Here is a 25,885-nt window from a genome sequence, read left to right as displayed (position 1 = left end):
CGTGCGTCTGCCCCGCCCGGGTGAGAGTGAGTGACGCGGCCTGTTCCCTCGGGGGCCAGTGGCCGCAGGGGTGGGCGTGGCGTGGAGTGCGCTGCGTTCCCGCTGCCGGGCCTTAGATGGCGCCCTCGTGCACGGTGTGGTTGGACTTGGCGTGCGGCAGGCAGTTCTGCTGCTGGTTCAGCAGGTTGGCCGTCTCGTCCTGCAGGCCATCGGGAAGCTCCGTCAGAGCCAGCTCGATTTTGGTGCAGTCGCCGTCCGTGGACTGCGGCGTCTTGTCCATGCGCGAGGCCATGACCGCGTTCTGGTACTGTTGCCGGGTGACCTGAGAGAGGAAGAGCAGTGATGTCACAAAAGGAATAAGTAGAGCTTCACCACAGATATTCTATATTATGACCAGATAGCACCTACATTCTGTACCTCTTTGTCTAGGAGATTATGGCTGGTAACAGGGGGTTAGAGAACTGTGTTGTTTTGACAGCTATGAATGTCTTTGTTTAGACCACTCCCCCCAAGAATATTAATAACTAGCCAACAAATCAGAACATTTATAAGCCTCAAAAAAGGCAGAGACAGACGTTTTAATGTGAAACACACAGACCTGAGAATTTAGTAAATATACAGTATATTTGTGGCTTCACTTCACACACTGTGTCTTCTGTTTAAACGTCCTGCCATGGCAGCATCTTGATCCCTGACCTCTGACCTCTGGCCTCTGACCCCCCACCTTGATGTATAGCAGGTCAGTGGCAGCCCTGACGGAGTAGTCAGGGACGTAGATCTGTAGGAAGGTGTTGAGCTGGTTATTGCTGCTCCCCAGCGTGGGTGTGATGGCATCGATGCGGTCACTGCGGTTCAGAGAGTCCGAGTGGTTCAGTCCGAACGGCCGCGGGGGAGACTTATTCTCTGCCCAGAACATAAAGCAGAACAAAGCCCAAATTTCACGGTAATGTCAACCACAGCGCCAGGGAGGCCAACGTGTGAGGAAACCGCTCTCAGGAAAAGCACGGTCATGTCACAGGAATTCAGTTAATTTTGTACTGGGTTATTAAAGTTGATCATGGTGAATGGAACTCTTTGATCTACCACCATAAACAAAAGGCTTGAGTAAAATTACACAGCAGAGTGGAAGAGTAATCTCATTCTTTTCTTTATAAATCATTGCCATTCCATTAGTAAACATTACCATTTTCATATTTGTGAAATACACTTTCTGCATCTTATTCACATAAGTTAAATAATTAAGTGAACCATCACAAAAGAATGACCATGCTGAACACACTCATTTGTGATGTAATTTTTCGCCACAAGGTGGCGCTCACAATACACAGAATGGCCGTGTCCTCCACAACAGCACACCAAAGAGCTGTGAAAACGTATTGTAACCCACTGTCCAACTCAGCTCAGTCTACGCAAAAACATTACAGAAAAAGAAAGTGAGGGGGATAAGGAATGATAAAAAGTGACTTTTCCCAAGCAGAAAACATTCTTTTTAATTAAAGCAAGATTATGATTTCCACTACTTAAAGAAAACGCTGAAAGGCTTCCCAAGGGCACCCGTAATGCAGCGATTTGGATGGAATGTATATAATCCCGGTCTGGATATCGGCATAAAGCGGCGCGCCTCGGCGCTCTCGCCCCCGGCATGTGGAACCGCCACGATTAGGACAACACCTTTTGGTAGCTCCGCGGGGCCGTGGCGGGGCCGGAGTGGGACCGCCGCTGTTCGGGCACTCGGAAAATTCCTGGAGTGGAGGTTGTTAATGGATGCGGGCCAGGGGAGCCGGTCTTATATTGTGAGTGGCTGAGACAACACTGCCCCAGCAGGCAGCTGTAACTCATGATCTTGTTTATGGATTCAAGCTGGGGGGGGTAGGCGAGGGGGGGGGGGGGGGGGGGGGGGGTGCGCAGTGGCATTCTGTGCTACTGTCAAACTCCAGTGGTCAGGCAGCTGTGGTGCTACTGTACGCTCCAAATGAACACCTCAGTACGGGACGTGCTGGGAAGTCTGTGGTTACATTGTTTGGAGTGGTTCAGATCAAAGCCACTGAAATACTTCATGTGAAGTAAGCAGAGGTGAAGGGGATTTCTTGATGCAGGCTGAGATCATGAATGTTTTTTTTTTTTTTTTTAATGAATGACCATTCCCTGTAAGAACAGCAGTGACAGCGTGAGACAGGGTGGACAGGTAGGCAGACAGACAGGTAAAGAGACAGGTATACCAGGCAGACACACAGACAGGCAAGCAGGCAGGCAGACAGACAGGTAAAGAGACAGGTATACCAAGCAGACATACAGACAGGAAAGCAGGCAGGCCGACAGACAAATTGGCAGGCAGACAGATAGGTGGAAAGACAGGCAGACAGACAGACGGACATAAGCAGGCAGGTAGGCATACAGATGGTACAGTACCTGGAGATCCTGCCAGTGACTCTGCCCTGCTGACCACAAACGTACGAGACAGGGACAGAGGAACTGGAGAGCAGGGGACGGAGGGGATGGAGAGGGACGGAGAGGGACGGAGAGGACGGAGAGGGACGGAGAGGGACGGAGAGGGACGGAGAGGGCGGAGAGGACAGAATGGGACAGAGAGGGATGGAGAGGGGACGGGGGGACGGAGAGGACGGAGAGGGACGGAGAGGACGGAGAGGGACGGAGAGGACGGAGAGGACAGAATGGGACAGAGGGATGGAGAGGGGACGGGGGGGGCGGAGAGGACGGAGAGGACGGAGAGGGACGGAGGGGACGGAGAGGGACAGAGAGGATGGAGGGGACGGAGAGGACGGAGAGGGACGGAGGGGACGGAGAGGGACAGAATGAGAGAAGAACCGTCACCAGGAAGGAAACCGCAACATCAAGACCTGGAGTCCGGCAACATTTGTCCATAAATTCAACTGATAAATAAATGCAACTGTTACTTTTTACAATGAAAGCATGCTTTCATCATACAACTTTAGTGATCCCTGAACTTGCAAAACTGTGCTTCTGAAGTAAGGACGAATGTTGACCAAGTCCAGCCCTAAGTACAACCATAAGGCCTCCTTCTTACCTCTGGATCCTTCATGATTAATTGATTTATCAGTTTGATGGAGGTTTTAATCATTCATGCTTAACGATCATTATGAGTTTATTGAATTATACTGGATTAAAGATCACAGGAGATAAAATCTCTAAACATTCTGCCAGTGAATTCATGTTGGAAAATCAAAAATCAATTGAAGTAAAACCATTTAAAGGGAAAGTGGATATCCTATACTACCAACCTGTCTGCTGGACAGACTAGAAAACTGAATGTCGTATTCTACTGATCGTTCTGCCGGGAAGACTTGGGAGAGTGAATATCCAAAATGCTTAAGTGTGTGGAAGTGGCTGGTGGGAACAGTCCCTCACAGCTATAAGGTCTACGGAGACGTCAAACAGCAGTCCTACCTGGAGAGGCAGTGAGGGCCAGCATCCCATAATAGGAAAAGGCTCCTGCTTCAAACTTCATCCCTTCCTTCCCTGCCTCCACCTCCACCTTCCCCTGTGGATGGAGAGAGAGAGGGCTTAAGGCGGGGCCCAGCAAGCTGCCAGCCTGCAGCTGCCACATCGCCCCCTAGGGCCAAAACAGGGAAAGGGAGGAACAGCATTCTCTATCCTGCTAATGCACACCAAGGTTTGCTTGTGGGTTTTGTTTCGATTAAACTGCTGTGCTAGCTGCGGAGAAAAACACTCTCCACTTCTGTGTTAATGAACTGAGAGATATTTAGCTGCAGAAGAAACATATTAGCATGGGGTAATGGAGATTGGATTACACCTCTGTATCCTCCGTTCATTTCGCTGTGATTCATCTGAGAGGATTCTCAGCACACACTGTTTGAGCATTGACACAAAACAGGCCACATGTGCCAGAAAAGGACAGGAACAAAAAAGACATCTCATAAAAACTTCACCATGGAGCTGTCTTTGATTAAATTGTTTTAAAAAAATCTGTCAGTTAATTAAGTCCTTGTCCTAACTATGCACCCAGTAGAGTCTTTCCAGATTGTGATTTCTACACATTTCTGGACCATACCATGAGCAGGGAAAATATTGCTGGTGTGCATGTGTATAAAATGACATTCTGTGCAAATTTGCTTTATTAACTGCTATCTCGGCAGTGTAGCATAGTGGTAAGGACCAGGGCTTGTAACTGAAAGTTTGCTGGTTTGATTCCCCGCTGGGGCGCTGTTGCTGTTCCCTTGGGTAAGGTAGTTAACCCAGATTTTCATCAGTAAATATCCAGCTGTATAAATGGATAACACATGTAGGTTTCTCTGCATAAGAGTGCCTGCTACATGACAATAATGTAAAATAAATTGACTAAACTGACAGACTACAGTGCTTATTTTGATCCATTTACTCTTTTATGTTGAAAGATTAATGCATGTAAAATCCAATGCAATTTTTCACATGATTCTTGAAAACCCCTTTAAAGGCTGAACAGGATATTGTAACTGAGGTTTGTGGGACTCTGCATTGCAAATGAGCACTGTGTCACTCTGTAGATGTTATGTACAACTTATATGACCATCAGAACCAGCTCCCCGTGACCCCGCCCCGCCCCGCCCCACCCCGCCCTGACCTGTAGAATCAGGATGAAGTAGTCCACGGGCTTGTTGCGGTGGAAGAGGTAGTGTTCCGGCATCTTCTTGTTCTTCTCGTCGTACTTCAGCTCCTGGATGACGTTGGGGTGTTTGAGGAGACGAAGGAGGATCTTCTCTGACATCTGAGCCGGGCTGAACGGCTCCACCTCTGTGAGGAGACACTGCTGTCAGTCCCACGGCTAACCCTCCTCTGCCTGGGCAATGTGTAGCCTCAGCCAAAACTGCATGCTTACAGAATACAACGCCACTCATAGAGGAAATATGACAGCCCACCGAAATCAGTAATAAACTGTGAATATTACCAACTATTATACCTTTTGCTGCTGTTTCTCAGTGATTTAAACCAAAAGTTAAACCCACCTGGTAATTCATGGTAACAAACACCTTTGGGCCAAACTTCTGACACAAAACAATACGTAACAGGTTGAATTTTCCATTATTCGAGGGTGTGCTTGTTTTAAGCCTGGCTCAGGGTATAGAGCAGGGGTTCCTGTCAGGTTAAGCCACCCCAGGTTTGTGCAAGGTAGAACGGGAGCTATGACCATGTCGTTCTTAAAGGGAAGGATGAGGGCCAATGGGATTTCTCTACCTGAAAATGAGCATTGACACACACGGGGAAGATTCCAAAAAAAAAAAAAACGGTGCATTGTGTATGAAAAACAACAGCAAAATCCCACACACTGCTGAGGTCACTGTGTGTGGCGAAACAGGCATGTTTTTGGGGTTGAATTTTGGCAGGCGTCCTCTGTGGCCAATTCTCTCCCCCTGTCCTCCACTTTACCCCTGGATGGCTACGCCACACCCCAGGGGGGTTCGGCTAGCACTCTGCCAGACTTGCCTGTTGCTAGGAAACGCAGAGTGGCCAACAGAAGCTGGGGTGATATTTTAACCTTCATCTCGTTGTCTGTGGGCTTGAAGGCAGAGAAGTCCTGCTTCCTCTCCCGATGGGTGATCTTCTTTTTGGACTTGTTGTCCGCTGGAAGAAGCAGGGAAATCGGAATATCATGGAACTGGGTGCCAAAGTCAAGTGAAAAGCATTAAAATCATCAGGACCTTTATGTTTACATCTGGTCTTAAAATACATACACTACTGGCATGTTACTGCCATTCCTCACATGGACATACTTCATATTAAACTATGTTTGTTAAGATGTGATCATGATTATGATTTCTGACTGTATCATTTTTTGTTTTGGTAAACAACTTCGCAAAAGCTTCTAACAAATTGACAACATAATTTTTGTTGTTAAAATAAAAAACAGCTAGCTAGCCAACTCCTATTCTCCTATAACAAACTGTTAATAGACAATTCTCACATTATATTGCAAGGATGTATATGTGAAATATGCAGGAATGTGAAATGTATGTGTGTATATATATAAATATTAATTGATTTTTTAGATGATATATTAATATATAAATATTAATTCATTATGATTTTCATACTGCACCGGTGTCAGCAAAATGAATTCTTGTTGTTGGGTACCTACTATACAAGTCTGTCTCATCCAGGATCTCGGACTTGATGATTTCTTCAATGACGTCCTCCAACGTGACGATTCCCAGCACCTCATAGAAAGGGTCTCCTTCGCCCTCATTGTTCACCCGTTGGACGATGGCCAGGTGGGATTTACCTGACAAAGGACAGGGACAATGGCGGTGCTTCAGAGGCCAGCTGCAGATCTGGGCCTGGCAAAGCTGCAAAGCAGCAGTGTGATTCCGGGCAGCGGTCTGTAAGATAATGCCCTGCGAAGCTATTCCATCATGGCGAACGGGAATCTGGACCAGGATCTAACATGGCTTTCAACGTGCTATTATCACTCTCTCAGTTCACACACGTAGGAACGTCATTTCTGGGATATCTTAAATTCCTGCACCAGCAGGAAGCCATAAATTTACTACACTGTGGCATGTGGGCTAATGAACAAACTAAACCCAACTAACAGAGCCTTGCAAACACAAGTCATCTGAGAGTTCACTCTTTGTTTAACTGTCCAGAAAAATATCCACTTTGTTTTGAAACTGTCTCTGTGTTTTGCTAAATACCAATCAAAGTAGATTTTTATAGCTCTGGAATGCCTGGAGGAGAAATGTTTCATAGCTATCCAATGCAGTCATCGTCTGGCAGGGAGTTGAGAAAGTGGATATTTTGATGATGACAAGCAAGAAATCATACAAACAAGAGAGGTCTAAGACTATGTAGACAACAATTTGTCCGGTTTTCTTAACAAATGTCTCAGAGTTTCACATCTGCTTTCCCAGGACCCTCTGTAAGCAGCTCAAAAAAACTCCCAGTGAACACTGTCAACCAAAACGCTAAACAAATTCTTTTCCCATTCTCAGCTTGTGATCATTTAAAAGGAATTTTCCAGTGTGGAAGCTAATATTAGACCTGAAATGAAGTTTCCATTCCGCTTGGGCGATGTTCTCGCTGAAGTAACTGCCGTGCGATCCGATTGTCTTGAAGCAATACGTTTAAATGCAGATAAGTACCGCCTCGATCCCACACACAGGGGGCGCTCTCCATCCTCTCTGGTTAAAAACTCACTGCCAGCAGCACCATTCTACACAACATTCACACACACACACACACACACACACACACACACACACACACACACACACACACACGTACACGCACACACGGTTGCATTGGCATCACTAACTCCTTGTGGGTGCATACATAACATCAAACTCTTCCAACCTTTTTGTAAGAGGCTATGTTATACTACTCACCTGCACTTCCCTGGGCTAGAGGTAAGTAAAGTGTCATAGCCTATGGAACAAAGATTGAGCCAATCAGATTTTAATTCCAGCAGGGTAATGTTCCTACTGCAGCAGAGGTGAGACTTTCAGACTGAATGCAGTAATTAGTACTGTTCTACTTTTGAGGGAAACAGCATTACAGATGGATCAGTGTCGAAGGGCTTCCTGTCCCACAAACCATGTGCATCACAAACAGTCAAAGGCCAGAGGACACACGGAGATCCAGACAATGACAAGTGCACACCTACCTGCCCGGACTATTTGTTGACAAAAAGGTGCCTTGGAGAGCCGGGTGAAACCTGATTAGCCAGGTAAAAGGGAAACATTGTTCACCTGTTCCACGCAATGTCCACACCAGCACTGAGGATCCATCTCCCATGTCAGCCACATTCCCCTGGACACCCCCCCCCCCCCCCCCCCCCAAACAAGCCCCCCGCCAAACATGCAGGCTGGCCCAAAGCCGGTCAGAGGTAACTCCTTTGTAAATGTGTCAGACAGACAAACAGGCAGGAAAACCGCTTTTCTTCTGTGACTGATTGTCTGGAAAAGTACATTCGAATTGTTCACCCATTTTGCAATTTGTGTGGAATGTTTTTTAAGCAATTTCTGTCCTTGAAAGGAAACTAGATCAGTAAACAAATATTCAAACAACTAAGCAGTTCAATGGAAGGGCTTATTTTTGGAAATAAAGGGCAAAGATGCATCTGGGCGAGGCAGGAATGTTCTCAGCATTTGCCATAAGGCACATGTCCTCAGCATTTGTAGTGCTGATATTACTATATGTTAATATATATTGACAAAATATTAATACTACCTACATTGTCTAATACTTACTGTATGTCTAATATATTAGTCATTTAGATATATTGTCTAATCTATCTATACGACAAATGACTATGCCAGTTTGCTTGTTATTTACTTTAATTTCATTTCATTTAAGCAAATCAGCCTGCATTAATTTAAACCAAATCAAGTGCAAGACCATATGCAAGGCAAAGTGCAGTGTTCAGTTATTATGATGTGAATTGTGAGTCTCCTGCTATAACAGCGCAGCATTTTAATGAGAAAGAAATGACAGCATTACACGCAGCATTACATACAGGTGAATGCTATCTCATTACACTCTTTCTCCTTTTGAATAAACATAGGTTTGTCACCTCGGACTTTGACTGCACCTTTCAGTATGTAGTCTATTGAAATGGCCTCCCGGAAAAGGCATGTAACGTTTTAGGGGAAATCATGGTCACAACACATCATAAATATTTTGAAGTTGCTGCACGTTTCCAAATTTGCTCTTAAGTCTCAATAACTTAGTAACTGCACACCTCTTAAAATATGAACATTTGGCTACATATTCAGTGACAACACAAGCAATATTACAGACTGCTTAACAAGAGTTAAAGAGAATAAATTGTGACTGTCTGACACAATATGGAAATACAGATGTGAGCAAAACCAAGACAAGCTAAACACTAATCTGTGGAGGCCATGAGAATATGATGAGCCCCAAGTGACTCTCAGACAGATTTAGGTAAGGATGATTCACAAACAGTGTGTGTTTCCACTGGAAGGGGTTGTGTCGTTCAAGGCAACATAAGCTTGTTCTCCAGGGAGAGCCTGGAGCCTAAAGCCAAGGCAAACAGCCAGCATACACAGCAGGGGAGAGAGAAAGGCCCAAAACCTGGAAAGTTGAGAAGTGTCTAAAAATGATACAACTCAGCTCCAGATGGGTGCTCAGCTGCCATTCATAAGAGAAAGCGCTTGAGCTTGTCTTTACCTTCAGTAAAGTAAACATGGAATGTATTTTTCCAGTGAGAAAATGTTGAAAATGGAAGTAGTCTGTGTGAGGTGCTTGTCTGTCTTTTGACATCGTTTCTCTCTCTCACACACACACACACACACACACACACACACACACACAGACACACACACACACACACACACAGACACAGACACAGACACAGACACAGACACACACACAGACACACACACAGACACACACACAGACACACACACACACACACACTCACACTCACACACACACTCACACACACTCACACACACACACAGACACACACAGTTTCACTCTGCCTAAGCGATGCATACTTTCCACTTTCCCACAAAAAAAGCAGGATGACAGGAAAATGCAACTAATGTCCTTTAATACCAAAAATATGCTCAAGACAAACATTCTTATTATAGCTCTCTGGCTGCTATTATTATTACAGCCCGTTTTTCTTAGCCACGACCTTTACCAGCCCCAGGGACACGGGACAATGGAGCGATTAGAGATGCCAGCGATCGTGTGCGTCCCAACAGGCCCCTGTGTGGGCTTTGGGGATCCAGTCACACCCCCTGCGTACCTGAACAAGCACCTGGAATTGGGATAAAGGTGTTTCAAGGCTGCACCGCAGACACTGTCTATACTGACCACATATTCAGCTTTCTGAGTGTACTATTTTAAGTTTCATCTCTGATATTGTTCGAAGGAAAAGTAATTCTGGATTTTTGGCTCATTATCAATATTCAATAAAAGGGCATGGTCAAAGGCAGAACATCAATAGCTACCACAGCAATGCAGACAGCACGGCAGCCTCCTGTTATCGACTGGAGCCTACTGGATCAGGAGGTACAGAACGAGGATGGCAATAACGCAGGAGCTGAATATCTGATTAGCATAGAGAATATCTGCGGCTGCACAGCTGCCTCCACACAACTGATGTCACCCTTTAGCTTTGATCCATGATGCGCTGTCCGCTAGCAGCTAGACCAGTCACCCAGGCCAGTGTGAACATGCAGTGACCTAAATCTCCATACACACCACCAACCCGTCTGTTAGCTAGTCTACAACAAAACAGTAAGCTGTGCTGCTCAATACTAGAAAAGGTAGTTTGATATTTCCAGCACTGGCAGTTCAGCTGTTTTGATAGTAAAGCGGGCACCTTGTTCTTGACAAAAATGATTTAATTTCAATATTATGACATATGAATATGATCCCACTGAGGGAAAAAGGAAACAAAGAAAGAAACAGAAACCTCACTGACATCTGAGGACCCGACCAGGCAAGCCGTGCCGTGCCTGTCTGTGCTGCAGGTGATGAGGAAAAAACACCTGATTACAACATCCAGGTGTACTTATCACTTAAAAATGATAGTGTGGCAGTGAGGTTATGTGGAAAGGAAAAGGGCTCATAACCGAAAGGTTGCTGGTTTGAATCCCCACTGCTGTTGTACCCTTGGGCAATGTACTTAACCCACAACTGCCTCAGTAAATATCCAGCTGTATAAATGGATAACATCTAAAAAAAACCGTAGCCTATGTAAGTTGCTCTGGATAAGAGCATCTGCTAAATGGCGGTAATGTAATGTAAAAACAGAATTCTGCTTCATACATACAAAAAGAATGGGAAGCACACAGGAGAGCCAGGGTGAGACAGTGACTGGGTGTGCCACCAGGCTCCGTCACTCAGCTTTGGGAACACAGTCGTGGGTCCTGAGACCGTTGCGTCCCCTCCACCACCCCCAGCGCAGTACCAGCATGCACCCTATCACATCTCCACCGGCAAGGAATTTCCCCTTAAATAGTTACCGTGGCTCAAGGCCTGTGCACTGTGGTGGTCCTGATCTGTGATGCTGCTCTGAAAGAATTTTGGTATAAACAATACATATAGCGAAGCACTCAACCAATGGGAAACTGGGAAAATGGCTAGTGGTGCCAAAGAGCACATGGAGATGTATGCTCTCAAAGGAGTGATAAATATAGAGAAAGATAAACAAACAGCATTTTCACAAAAGCTGGAACCAGATCTTGTATTACTCAACACACACACACGTATATATATATATGTATGTTTGTCACCACCCTGAAGCTACACATGAATGACACTCTACCATAATAAACTACTATTGCTCACTGAATTCACAAGACACAACAGAGTTGTTTCACATTGAAGTCAAACATGCAACTCCTGGGTACTAGTCCAGCTCCTTGACCACAACACCAAACTACTAACCCACCCGCCACCATTGGCCTAACACTGCTCCAGTGTAAATAATGCAGAATAAACTCAAGTTAACAAAGTTTATTTTTTGGTAGGACTAGATTAAATGAGCCCTGTGTAACTGCTTTCTGGGCAAGACTTGCTTTGCTGATTTAGGTGTCTTGGTAGTGGGAGTAACTGTTTACCTCCTTTCTCCCAAGGCCCTGCGTGGCTGTCCTCATTTCTCACATTGTTCTCGTACATACAGAAACACATCTGTCTGTGTAACTTCTCAACATCAGACAGCGATCGGGTGTCACAAAAACACCTATGCATTTCCTGCTATTGAGGGCACTGGCTAAGCCCGGATTTGTGGATTTGAAGCATGGCACTCTGACCTGTATTTGGAGTGAATATCAGGGAGTGAAAACTGCTGGCACGTTCAAGACTTCCAAGTTTTTCTGTCATGGAATCTTGTATTCTGTATGGCATTTTGTGCTTTAGTTTTGACAATGAACAATAGCCAGGTGATACAGAAAAACAAATGGATACAATATGCAACCAGGTAAATAACAATACAGGATAAAAATGAACTTGAACCTTCGTTATCTGTGCACGTTTCGGTCTTGCAGTTACGTCATTCCACGTAACCCAACAGTATGCAATTATGCAGAACAAAACCCAAGGTAAATGTGTGCCTTCTGCCTGTACCTCAGATGTCTCAAATTATTATAACCTGCAGCTGTCTGCTCACAATTTATTCAGCTTAAACCCCAACACTACCCTTCATATGGAGAAAAGAAAAAAAAGATAACCACACAAGCGAGAGCTTCTCTAAAGCCATGCCACACTGTCACTCCCTAACCCATTTATCACTGGGATTCAGACTCTGCTGCTCTCTTCCCAGGGCTTGCAGATAATTCACTATTTTAAGTCACGCTGCACATCGACTGTGGCCTCGAAACCTACATCTGCTCACATTCTGTGATAAATTTAGCCGCTGTGCCAAATATGAAGGACCCCTTTACATTGGTTTGCACATCCTCTGGGACGGAGAGAGATTCTGCCCAGATCACTGGCACTGTGGGAGAATCCTCTCTCTCCTCACTCCCAACAGCACCGCCCAAGGCGGGGCGCGAGACAACCTCAGCAAATTTCAGCGGCCTTCAAACTCAGCAGGCATCGACATTTAGAGGAATAATAACAGAGCACTAGACATGTCACTACTATAAAATCTGTTGTGTTCCCTAAATCAGCTTCTCCACATCCTCAGAGCCCACTGTGAAAGCAGGCAGTGTGCGTCTGTCTCAGATTCTGAGGAGTTTCCCTGCATTTGTGACTAAAACCAGGAAGAAGCCCCCACATACAGGTGCAACTCATACACCTGACTGTTAGGAAACATGGACAGGATCCTACAGCTTTCAGTATGAATGTACACATTGTTCATGCAGCAGTTCTGCTACCGTGGTTACAGCATAGCAACTGTCTCTAGTAAGAGAACTAAGCCCTTTATGGCATACGGTTCTGGAACAGAAAACTTCAAAGCCCCTACTCCCTGTGGGGTGATGTCACTACTGTAACAGTGCTAGTGGAAAAAAAAAGTGGGAAAAAAAGGGATAGTTGTTTTTCACCATCTAATTTCACTGGCTGTTGAGGATATAGAGCTTCTGTTACTCATCTGCTTTAACTCCTACTACTAAGTGACCACTTTACCATGTCTTCCGTTAGCTGCTTCTTTACAAAGACACGTCCCTCACAGAGAATGGAAAAATGAGCACCACTGTAAAATTGCACTGCTGTACCAAACAGCATTCGGTGTTCAACCACGGGATACAAAAAGCTTTGAGTCATCTGTAAAAATCATGGTCTTACCACTAAATATGGCTGCACAATACGCTGTGAAAGTGTCCTGCAGCATATTTGATTTTTGGAGTTTTTGACTGATGCTTTTTGACAGCAAATACGATGTTGTCCTTTTCATGTGTAATGCTTCCGTTACAGGGATCATACTGGTGGTGTAAAAATGAGCCCTACATATTACACGAGTTATCATTCATATTTACATTCAAATTTCTGATGATACATTGTTTTACACATAAAATCATTTTCTTTGAATAGAGTGTGTTTGGTTTGATTGTTCATTTGTTTTAATTTTCAGTATAGTTTATTGAAAGACGTGGTCATTCAGCATGTCTAAGCTAATCAGCTAAGAGCTGAATTGATTAGCTTCATGAGGCCATGCATTTTTAGAGCACTGAATGAACAGATATAAAACCAGATGCTCACAGGCACTGCAGCAGCACTTTCTGGCAAATTCAATTGATGTGCAATTTAATCGATGAGGGAAACTCCAACAGCAACAGCTTCTTATTTGATTATGCTAGTAATTCAGCTCCGAAAGGCCAATTAACTCTGTTTAACTGCTGTCTTGACAACTGATTTGAAAATCCGCTATCTCCAGTCACCAAGAGAACCATTACAGGCTTGATCAGTACATTTGCATGACAGATGCACAAATATTTAGATTGTCTAAGCGTACTACAGAAAGTACTCTTTACCATGGGTTACAGGAGTGATATTCTGTTATTTATAAGTATTAATAAACGGTGAGTGCATATGGAACTGTCTACATACTGACCTTCAAGGAAACCAGATAACCACCTCCATGGCTTCCCACTTCTATGCACACACCTAAAAAACAAAACTGAGAGGGGTCTGCAGTCTTATCCAAAGTGACCACATCCGTAGATGATGTCCTTAACCCTAAAATGAATTTACATTACATTCAATAACATTCATTTAGCAGACACTCTTATCCAGAAGGACTTCCAGCACAAGAGAACAGAAGTGTATCCATTCAAGCTGAATGAGCAACAGTGTCAGACCAGGCCAGTGAGTGTGAGCACCACACCATTCAAGCACTACCACAAGGTAATTTGTGTTAACTTGACTAGATAGGCTAGAAACTAAGGGAAGCCAAGTCCAATTTGAAGGAACCAGCTAGAAGGACATCCCATCCATGGATAGGGCGGTTTGTACCTGGTTTCCTTTTCGAATGATCACTGGCAAGTGCAGCCCACGTATGTTGATAAAGCTTAATTAGATACAGGACCAACATATCAGGCATCTCACAAAATGCAAGATTTGATCTAGAAGATATACATCTGAAGACAAGATGAAGTTAGTCCAAAACATGGCTCTGACACCAATGCCTCCACACCAATGCAAGATGTTTACTTTCTGGAAGTTCTCCAAGAAGACTTTTTGTTGTTGCTGCTGCTGTTGGATTGTAACATTTGGATTTGCAATTTTGTTATTGTGACTGCTTAACAAAACTAATTTCTCCAAAAATGGAAATAGGTGTTCCTACCTGTAAATTAGCTGCGATAGCCCAGCTATGGCGGTCTAGAAAGCAACGCATTCACTGTCAGCATTGCAGGGTGACCTTCGGCAAGTTAACGGAATAATTCCTTAAAGCCTGTGTCAGGCTGTCAGGCATTTTAAGATGTATTTATATACCCCTGTGATCCAGGTGGAAGCTTGCAAGGTTGCTGAGGTGATATACATCTTCAAATGTGAAGGTCGAAGACTCAGTGATTCCAGCAACGTGTCCCGGACAGGTGTAGATGTGGAATATATTTCAGCTCTGCCATCTCTTTGTGCTTTCCCAAGTGCAATACAGCCATATATCTCTGAGCTTCTGACCAGACTCACCCAAGGACAGGCTAGCATTTGTGAAAAACCAAAGGAATCTTCCCTGCTCACACAGACGAAGGTAAGCAAGGGTATACAGCTATATTAATAGACCTTCACTAATTATTATCAATTTTTATAGGCACCCATGTTTAAAGTTTCAGTGACTTCTAAACAATAAAGGTTTGAGGCAAATGATATTTTTTGAGCTGGAGCACTAACACACAAATGTCTCAGTTAAAAAATAAAAATCCATGCAGAAATCAAACCTTGGAGTAAAATTCCCACAATTCCTCAAGAACTAGCCTAATATATTGGTTTGTGTGCTTTCAGATTAGTGTTCCTGTCCAGTTTACCAGTCTATGTCACTCTAAGCCAATGTTTGAGGCTGCATGTAAACTGCGAGCAGGAATCTTGAAGTGAAGCACTGCATGCAATTAGCATAATCAAAAACATGTTTTTAAGTTGCATGATGTATGATGAAATCATAACTATATTTGCTGTATTCACACTGTAAATATTAGCTATTCAGATACCTGGTGAGTGTTATTCTTGTATACGGCTGTAAGTGGAATGGAAATTTCCTTCTTAAAGGTGAGATTTGCACGTAATATTAAAAGAAATGTTCATTCTCTGTTTACCCACCTGTGTGACATTGAACTTGAAGTCTTTTTCACCTGCTGGTCAAAGGATACAGACTTAGAGCTAATGTTCAAGATCCCTCTAGTCCCCAATGGGACTTAAACTGCTCCAAAGCAAACTTACAGTTAAGTCAGTTGGATGAAGGCGGCAGTATTCTCCCTCCAAAGTACACAACAGTGGAGAGTGTAGCTCAGACGATTTGCAACGGTAGCAGTGATGACATCATAAGAGAACTTAATACTGATCTTTGGAAACAAATTCCGCACACGCTCAAACAGGGTCTTACACAGAGCCAGCTACTGTCCGAGAATCCCTGCTGACATCACATACCCAAGAGCACTGAACCGAGAGCGCAACACTTTAAATGCAAAGACGTTTTGTGGCAAGAGACTATTTATTAAATGGAAATGCATTGTCTTCCTCACCGCATTCTTTTTATGAATATGACAGGATGTGTTCCGTTCCTATCAAGAGTCTCCTGCCTGAAACTGCTATGGTGCTCACAGCACACATACACATATACATATACATTTATTCATTTAGTAGACGCTTTTATCCAAAGCGACTTACATGGGTTACAGTTCTTTACAATGTTATCCATTTATACAGCTGGATATTTACTGAGGCAATTGCGGGTTAAGTACCTTGCCCAAGGGTACAGCAGCAGTGTCCCAGCGGGGATCGAACCGGCAACCTTTCGGTTACGAGTCCTGCTCCTTAAACACTATGCTACACTGCCGCCCGTTACAGTGTAACAGGGGTCATAAAGGCACTTAAGGCACTACTATTGTTTGTATCATTTAATTGTCCCTTCAGACAAAGGGTAAGATATACATTATATTTATCAGCACATGTCTTGATGCCAGGGGAAGCAGTGAATTCCACTTATTCCCATTCTTATGTTGAATGCTCTTTTACAGACAGCATATGTCATATTTTTAACTTTTGGATGTTTGGCAAAGTGGTACATACATAAAGGATCAGAAAGTATTTTCTAAAATAGGCTTCCTTATGTGGGATAGAGAACAATACCACACAAACACCTTCAGTATCCTCATATCCTCAGGGGTTATTCTGTTCTTTTCTGTTCTATTCTAGTCTGCTCCATGTCCACTCTACAGCCCCTGTTTAACGTAGAGTACATCAGATTCTGATTGGTCCACATCCGGTTTTTGGTCATGTGACCATTCTGTAAGATGCACCAGCAGGCCTCCCAATCGTTAGAATGATGTTTGCTCTTAATATATGATTAATGCAAAATAAAAGTTAACTGTTTTCAGAGTTATGAACCCTATACTGAAGACAGCACTGTGGAAAGAAAGTATTTCCCTTCATGCTGCAGTACAGTACACTGGTTAGCAATAATAGCGGTACTGTGGGTCAAGTGGGATACTGAACAATACAAATTAATACCTGCAAACACGCACATTCTTGGCTCTGACTGTTTGTAGCTTTGTAAATCATAATTAATACCCTAATAAAAACAATTAGCCGTGGCTGAAAGCCTTAAAGCCACAATGAGCTAAGTAGCAACAGAAAAGCTTTCTGGCCCAAACTGAGGAATGCTGGTCAGAGCTAACAGCCAGGCCATCAACAACTGCTGCTGTGCCTTTTAGTTATACTATTTTAACCAAAACTAAAGCAGTTCTTTACTAGTTTTACTCATTCTGAACAGAGAATTTAATACATTATCTAATGACACTTGCACTACCATGTGAAATCTGTGAGTCAGACATCTCTGCAATCTTCATACATAAATGCCTACCATCATTGCTTGTGTTGATGGCAATTCATTATGTTGAACTTTATATTTGAATTACTTTGGATTTGGGTTTTGTGCTCTTGGGTAGCTAAATTCTGTGCAGCACAAATAAGATGCATACACAAGATGCCCATAAGATTTCTACATACAAGATACCCATTCTACAACACATATAACAACACAGAAATGTTCCTGCCAAAAATTAATGATTTATATGAATACAATTGTGAATGGAGTGGAGAGAGGCACCTTTATCTTGTAATATACTCTAGACAGAGTGTTTTTAACAAAGCTTTCTCCTAGCTGCTGTGAGTAAATACTTTAATATTCTTTTTACATATTATCATTTTACAACCCTTTTACCAAACACAACAGACCATTTCCTGGTGTTTTTCTTTCAAATCAAATTCAAATTATCAGCATATAATACATTTATATAATATATAATTATATAATAGTGTATAAATACTATATGTGTATAATTATATTAAGGTAATAAAATACTATAATAAGAACAAGCACCAAATTAATTGTAAGTATTTATGTCAAATTAAGTGATGTGAGTAAACAAGCAATACAGCTCTTAAGCAGTTTTCGTGAATGCAGTAAAGCTTGACTCACACTTCCCAGTTGTATCACTAATCTGGTTTAAGTCCATTTCCTGTTGTACCAGAATTCAAGGAATGTAGGCCATTTAAAAAACAACGCTTTCGCAGGAAGGTCACACCATTTACTGCTGAGTCAAAAGGGTTAAGTTACAGCTGTATGAAATGCAAAATAATTTACAAAACCACAGGTTTACTCTTTCATTCTGAAGTGTTGGCATTACTGAGAGTAAATCTATAAAGGTAACTATGAGCCCCTCCTGTAACAAATAAGATGTGGTGGTCATTCAGAAGCTTGCTGTTGGCTGTGATCAGGGCAGCTGGAACTGACATAGTCCCAGGAGAACATTCCACTTCATAAACAGGGATTTCCAGCAAAGAGAAAAGATGGGAAATTCTGATCTGAGTGCCACTGCGACTGGTCTGCATTGTGGCTCAACTCGGATTGCCACACAGATGGTCAGATGGTCACTGTCTGTGATCAAAACAGCACAGCAGTATTCAACCTTGTATTGCTAGCACATGAAGAATAAAAATATCAGGACCAGAGGAGGTTAAATCCTGTACTGTACTCCTTTTCTATGCAGTATAACAATGCTGGTTTTACATGTCCTGTGTACTTTCCTTCAGGAATTCGACAGGCTAATCTGTCTCCTTTGTGTCTTCTGTTCCAGAGACCAGAGATGCCAGTTTGACAAAGGTCACATGACTCGCCATGACACAAAACCCTCTGATATTTACGGGTGGAGAAGAGACCATTCATAGCACCAACACGAAAATATTCCCTTTTTCAAAGAGTCGGCTCCCCCGGCCGGCTCCTCTGAACACGAAGTTCTGAATGCAACTGTGAAAAACATCCTTTATGAGAGGGATGAAACGAAAGGCAAAAAACACCTTTCACACTGCTGAATACATTGTCTGAATCCACTCCACTCAATCCCACTCCCACCTGGGGTATGAGTCCTCATAAATCACTAATGGTGTTGGGACCTGGCCAAAGGACACCCAGCTGAGGGAACTTGGTTCAGAGATAAGATGTTGATCCAGAGAGAGAAAGTAAAGACCTTTTCACTTCCTTCAAGGACCCAGGTCTAATCAATGTTTTAACACTGCTGAAAAAACTGTCAACAGATGTAAGCGTACAGTGTATAAATCTAGGCTGCATCTTTCTCTCTCTCCCTCTCTCTCGCTCTGTCGCTCTCTATCTCTCCCTCTCTCATGAATATTTGAAAAAGCACTCAGAAAGTTGGCAAACAGGATGATTTTACAGGTTTTGGGTCAGCTCCTCAGTTAAAAGCTTGCACTTGGATCGGCAAAACATTTCTTCGGCAGTTGATGTGGGCCAGAGATAATTGGTCAACTGATCTACGATTATAACTGGTTAACTGCTCAGCTTAGATAGGCAGGGAGGACAAACATGGCAGCTCAAAATGGGTTACAGATTTGACGCTAAAACAGCCTCTGTTATTCCCTTTAAGGAGTATGAATGCTCCGTGTGGCTCATTCCCAACTGTCAGCCAATGCCTTACTGACCTCCGATTGACAGACATGGGTCTTCGCCAAATCAACGTTCATCTACTCACACATTGCAAATCACCAACCTGGGGATGAGGGATGGACTTATCTTCAATAGCTACTAAAAGCTTCCTTATCAGAGCGACACTAATTAATTGGTAACTCAAAATTTTTCTCCAGTTTCTGATTTTGCTCAAAGTCAGACTTTGCAGTACCTGAAACAGTAGCATAGTGTAGCTAAGTCTCCCCTTCAGATGTGGTTGGAGACTTGCCATTTCTGAAGAATGTATTTGTTTTCACTGCACACTAATTTTTGGTTGACTGTCGGTAATGGTTGGTGGACTCTTTTCAGCTTGTTTCACGCACAGGTGACATGCTTCTGTTTTTATGACAGTGTGCTTTCCAACCTTGGCTGACTGACCAATAAATTAACAAGACAGCAGCTCAAGGGAGAAAATATTTATCTAACACTCACAGCTCGAGAATGGCACGGAACACATCAAATGAAAGCTAGGGAAATTAAATAAACTTTCCCAGTGTGTTCACTTTCCCGTGCAGCAGTGAATTATTATTATTTTTTTTCTTCCTCTAAGCTCAATGAACTCACCAAGAACGGTCAAATTAATTAACACTGACTTACAATAGAGAGTCCTTTGAACTGAGAATGTGCTGTGACCAGCCCGCCTTTCTAATCCCATTACTACAGCCCATTGCTGATGGCAGGTACCCATTTGGAGCACAGCCAAGAACACAGTACAGTTCAACAGCTGCAATTACTATCCAGTTGGTAACCAGCACACACAAAATAAACTACATTATTAACCCCAGCCTGTGCTTTAAATGATGCATTTCGTCCCAGCAAAGTATGTGTTAAATATCCATATTCTGTAAGATATTTTACAAATACAAAAAAAATATGTTGTTTGATACATTCAATTTTCAAAACTGTGGCTCAATGGGGCACAGGGAAAATCTGTTCTCACTTCAGATTTTCAAAAAACTCATTGCTTTACATTCTTGTCGTTTGGCAGATGCTCTTATCCAGAGCGACTTACACAGTGCATCTTGTAAAGTTGCATGAGAAGTTGCACAAACAGGACACCACTCGCAACACATGAACAAGCGTGAGTCACAGAGGTGAAGTGAGCAAACTCTGAGATCAAACTCTCAGACACCACACAGAAAAAGACTCCCCTTTCTGTGTGACGCCCACACTGAAGGACTGTTGTGACACCGTAGCTTTGTCTTTGTTACTCAGCAGAGGACAGGAGGGGAGAGCATCTCACTGTTTAAGGCTGGGCGGCAGAGGTAATGTTGCGCAATCTGCGCGTGACACAGACACTGAGACGGGTCAACCAAACATTTGTGGAGGACCTTCAGAATGTCAACACGGTAAGATGGAACATGTTTACAAACTTATTTCGCTTTGCACAACAACTGATTGCAATTTAAACAAAGCACATTACTGTCAGCCCGTAAAGATTGATCTGCGGGCAGTGTGCAGAATGGAAGAGTTCAGGTGTTCAATGTTAAAAGCCTTGTTTATCAAAAGGAAATAGTCAGACTATACACCTAACCCTTGTTCTTGTAATTGTCTTGAATGTCACCCACATTACCAGGCACATAACAGAGGCGCATTATACTGAACTGCACAAAAACATAAATATAACTAGGAAGGCATCATCTAGTCAAAGGATGTCCCTTCACGTCATTTTAAGACAGTCATCGTTTCATGCCAATGCAAACTGACAAGTGGTGAAATCAGCAAAACCCCAGTGAATTCAGAAAGCTGTCCAAAGCCATTTAGGATTCATTCTGATGACAAACCAGCAAGGTCCTCGTGTCTTTGGGGGGCTTATAAAGTGTGATGAGCAGAGACCCCTAAATCCTTTAAAGCTCTCCTCAGAATGTGGCACAACACCTGTGACTGAGCTCTCTGCTGCTGGCACTGACAGCCCCGCCCTCACACCTACGGCTCTGTTATCTTTAACCAGCTAAGATCAGCTGTTTTAATTACTGTTTAAAGGTCACTTCAATCCTCTGAGACACATCCCCGTTCATGCCATTGTACCGTCTTTACTCTCTCTGTACAACAGGTGCTCGGACACTCATTTTTCAGAAATAAAAACACATTTCAAGCTCCAGGCTCTCTGAAATCACTGATTTGCACAGTGCTCAGTCAGACGCTTTGAGTAAAAACAGAGGAGGCAGAAACCCACAGACACAATACAATGTATTCACACAATACAAACTCAAGACACCCGGCCATCCATGCCATGATGTGCAACTGTTAGCTGCACGTCATTCAACACTGGTATTGCTGTTCTGCTGCATGCAATTTTCCACCAACCAACAGGGTAACTTCGGCGCTCTGTTATCATGTTAGAACAAAAGTGTCCATATTTCCAAACAGCAAAGGAAATGAAGGACACGGTCAAAAAGTGTTATGTGGAACTGTGTTCACACCAATGCATATGTGTGTGTATATTGGGGATGGGGGGGGGGGGGTGTTGAGCAGTTAGACCCATTATTCATTATCCAAACAACGGCATTCCAGGCCACCAACAAAAGAATTATCTCACACCATCGCTCAGAGCCAGGCTGCACACAGTGGGCGATTAAGCTGGGGTATAAACAGGATGTCCCCACCTGATACCCCTGTGGCTGCTGCATCGTTCCCAGTCTGCCCTACTGCACTGAGGGAGAAGCACACAGTGGACACTTAAAGGAACAAGAACAAAATGGTCTTAGAAATGGTCTTATTTCCCCAAAAGGCAAAAATCCTGTTGGTTTCAATCCACCAAACATGCTCAATATTTTTATAACATCTTTTCTATCCTGTGTCTGGCAGTGCTGGGCCTGATATTTAGGGATGGAATGCTCTCTGGTAGTGATTATTAGAAAAGTGTCAGCAGAAGTGCTCTGCTTATTAAAAACTCTCAACTGTGTTTGGCTGTAATAAACATTCATTTTGCAGAAGGATTAGGAAATTAATTAGATGTTTACATTCTGGGGAAATGAATGTTTTACGATTCTGGAAGAAACAGATGGGCGTACCCTAGCATACCAAAGATCCTCCACATGCCGATACCCTCAGACAAACTGACATCAGAAGGCAGCCCATTACCCACTTAATGGGTGTAAGAGGTTCTCATATAACAAATTCACAGCTGAAGCAAAGTGATGGATTAATAACTGATCAGCGGGTTTGTGCAAATTGACAAAAGAAGGTTGGTCTAAGATTTTGATCTCAATGGTTGAGATTTCAATACATGAGGTGTTGGCCAAAATCTGACTAGGAATGCACAAAGAGGTGTAAATGCAGTTACACACATTTTCTTAAGAGTATAAACAAACCCATTCAAATGTGCAATAAAAGTTCGCATTAGATTCCCTTCATGAAAGAGTATGAGCAAAACCATTCAAGTATGCAATACAAATGGTATTAGACTCCCTTCACAAAATACTGTAAACCTCATCTTAACTAATATGCAGTAGCTGTTTTGGACATGCTATGAGTATACAGCTTGAATATTTTACAATTTAAGATCAGACAGTATGCCTTCACATCCTATGTACTAACATCAGACAGTTTGAGTAGACCTTTAAGTAGTTTCACAAAATTACACAGAGCATTCATTAAAGGACTGATGGGTGGAAAAATCGAGACATTTAGAGCAGAGTTAAAGCACAGATGCAGCTCATCTGAGTAACTGTACTCCTTTGTACAAAGATATTGATCATCTATTAATCTCTGTCCTCTGAGATTTCGTTTTCACTGAATCCGTTGGAATTTAAGGTATATTTAAGGGGGAAAAAAGAATGGATCAAACATCCACAACAGAACAGTCCTTATGTAAAATATATGTACAGGTAATATATAACAAAAGAATTACCTGCATCTTTTTACCCTGACGTTCAGGACAGATTTACAAAGTATGGGTAAACAGATCCAGAAAAAATTTACTACGTAAAATTCTGTATTTGTCATTTCTCTAAAATAGATTGCAAAAGTAGGAGTTAAACCATTTGATAACTGAAAATTATCAGCCAATATCGTGATTTATTCAAACAGAAACGTGGAGATCAGGCCACATTCATGAGGAAGTTGAAATAACTTGGCAGGATCGGACCCTCAGGAAATGGCTTAGGAAATCTATGTCGAGTACTTTGTAAATAAACGACGCTGTAACATTATCGATTTTTATTTTAAGTATCATCTCAAATAAAGAGCTTTGTGAAACCAATGAAGTGGGAGACGTGCCGTGCATTGATTAATGTGTGGCATTATGCAATACGCTTGGCTGTCTAAGTGAGAACAAACCTCATTTACCGTTAGCGGTACCTCCCACCATACATGTCGGTGACTCCAGGGGAACTGTTTAACTATTTTATTTGACAACGGTCAATTAAAATAAAAATGTCAACATTTCTTATTACATCACCTGTGGTAGTGGATGCGCCGGCTTAATTTCGAATATTGTCATTCTTCTGCTGTAATATGCGGGCCTGTACAGTGGTTTATTTAGGGGCGACAGCTCAAACCGCGTAGTTCGGTGCAGCTAAACCTCCGACAGGGTTAAGTCCGTCGCGCACACAGCCATACACATCCCTGAAATTACAGCAGCCTGAGTTTTAAACCTTCGGGTAGGAAAGAAGTTTAAGGAACAGGTCGCTTATGATTGTCGTATTCTTGCTTGTTTTGTTAACGATGATTAAGCGAGCGGCACGCGCAGTGCTTGTGCGAAAGAGCTACACATATGCAGCTGACATCACCATCCTGAAGCACACAACGACAGCTAAAGTAAACTGCTCTACCTTTCTTAAATTCCTCCAGCATGGCATCCAGCTTGGTGTCGTTGAACACAAAGTGCAGCGGATGACTGTAGAACTTAGTGATGGTTTTCAGGGGAGTGCAGTCGTCCGGATCCACGAACGCCAGATCTTTGACGAACAGCAGATCCACAATATTGCACCTCTCCCCTTCGAAGACCGGGATGCGCGTGTACCCGCTTTCCATGATCTCTGACATGGTGCCAAAGTCCAGGATACCATCCGCAGTGATCATGAAACAGTCCCTCAGAGGTGTCATCACGTCCTCCACGGTTTTTGTCCTGAGCTCCAGAGCGCCCTGTATTATATTAAGCTCCTCTTTGACCAAATCATTGTACGGGTCCGTCACGCGCAGCATCTCCAGAAGTTTTTCTCTGTTGTACACCGTTCCTATCTCCTGACCCAACAGATGATCTAAGAGTTTGCTCACTGGGTACGATGCTGGGAAGGTCAGCAGCATGAAAAATTTGGTCAGGAATATGGTATTCGCACCCACTGCGAGACCGTGCCTTGAACATATAGCCTGGGGCACGATTTCTCCGAATATCACAATTCCGATGGTTGACACCACGACTGCAATCAGCCCAGAACCTGCAATATCATCCAACAAAATGGTCAAGGTGGTGTTGACCAAGACGTTCCCCAAGAGAAGCGAGCACAGCAGGTAATTCCCTTGACTCCGCACGGGCTCGATCTTCTTCGCGTAATTCTTCTCCTTCTCTGTACCGCAGTTCTGAACTATCCGAAGCTCCATGGGGTCCAGCGCCATCAGACCCAGGTTCAACCCGCTGAACATGCCGGACAAGCAGAGAAGCATCGCGATGAAGATCACCTGCAGCCAGAAAGGAAGAAGGAATTTCTTCTCCTCCACCACAATCACTCTGGTGTCCTGCCCATCGTGATACACCCAGGTGTTCTCGGTCCACGGCTCCACCTGGCCCGCCACGGCAGGTGTAGAGGTGGCAATACAGAGGTAGTATGATTTACTCCTTTCCGTCTTTCGCAGAGGTTTGACTTCAATCTCCACTATTCCAGATGTCTTTCTGTTTACGTTAATATTGGGCAGAACAATTATATCCGAGGTTCTGATGCCACACGGATGAAAGCCGGATATGTCCTCTTTGCTCTGGTTGTCCCCAAATGAACTGTCAATGTTGCCAAACACTTTGGTCCGTTCATGTTCTGTGAAGGCAATTTTGGACCATGTCTCGTTGTTAATGTTTTGACCATAGACCCTCAACTTGACGCGGGACCTCTCGCTGACCCGCAGATAGCCCTTGTCCATAAAGGAAACGTCGTCCGTGTCCTCCAGTCTGAGACCTATAATGACAGTCTCTTCTCCCCCTTCCTTGGCGCCTGTCAAACTAATTAGACTGCCGCTGACAGTTAAGAAAACCAAAGTCAGGCTTCGAACCCGGCGAAGTGCCGCCATCTTTGGAGTGGGCACTGCGGCTGACCGCTCTGCCAT

The 25,885-nt window shown here is 43.4% G+C and overlaps 1 protein-coding gene across 6 annotated transcripts; it reads right to left on the bottom strand.

Moving 5' to 3' along the window:
* Positions 1 to 25,885, bottom strand: cnnm2a (cyclin and CBS domain divalent metal cation transport mediator 2a). 6 transcript variants are annotated; one of them, XM_036546764.1, is made up of 9 exons: positions 24,403 to 25,885; positions 6,113 to 6,256; positions 5,461 to 5,598; positions 4,601 to 4,770; positions 3,441 to 3,520; positions 2,585 to 2,673; positions 1,357 to 1,386; positions 725 to 903; positions 1 to 322 (listed from the first exon to the last, which is right to left on the bottom strand). In XM_036546764.1, exons 1-9 carry the CDS (start codon positions 25,883 to 25,885, stop codon positions 113 to 115), a joined length of 2,523 nt encoding a protein of 840 aa, XP_036402657.1. In that variant the 3' UTR covers positions 1 to 112. The 6 variants fall into 6 exon arrangements, with proteins under 6 accessions (XP_036402657.1, XP_036402659.1, XP_036402656.1 ...); XM_036546766.1 differs by lacking the exons at positions 1,357 to 1,386; positions 2,585 to 2,673 and adding an exon at positions 2,405 to 2,472 and having other exon boundaries at positions 725 to 901; positions 3,427 to 3,520; positions 4,601 to 4,768; positions 5,447 to 5,598; XM_036546763.1 differs by lacking the exons at positions 1,357 to 1,386; positions 2,585 to 2,673 and adding an exon at positions 2,405 to 2,472 and having other exon boundaries at positions 725 to 901; positions 3,427 to 3,520.

The sequence above is a fragment of the Megalops cyprinoides genome, chromosome 15, assembly GCF_013368585.1.
Source record: "Megalops cyprinoides isolate fMegCyp1 chromosome 15, fMegCyp1.pri, whole genome shotgun sequence".
In the NCBI taxonomy this organism is placed as follows: Eukaryota; Metazoa; Chordata; class Actinopteri; order Elopiformes; family Megalopidae; genus Megalops; species Megalops cyprinoides.
Note: the sequence above shows the minus strand (reverse complement) of the source record. Positions and strands in the feature narration are given on the sequence as shown.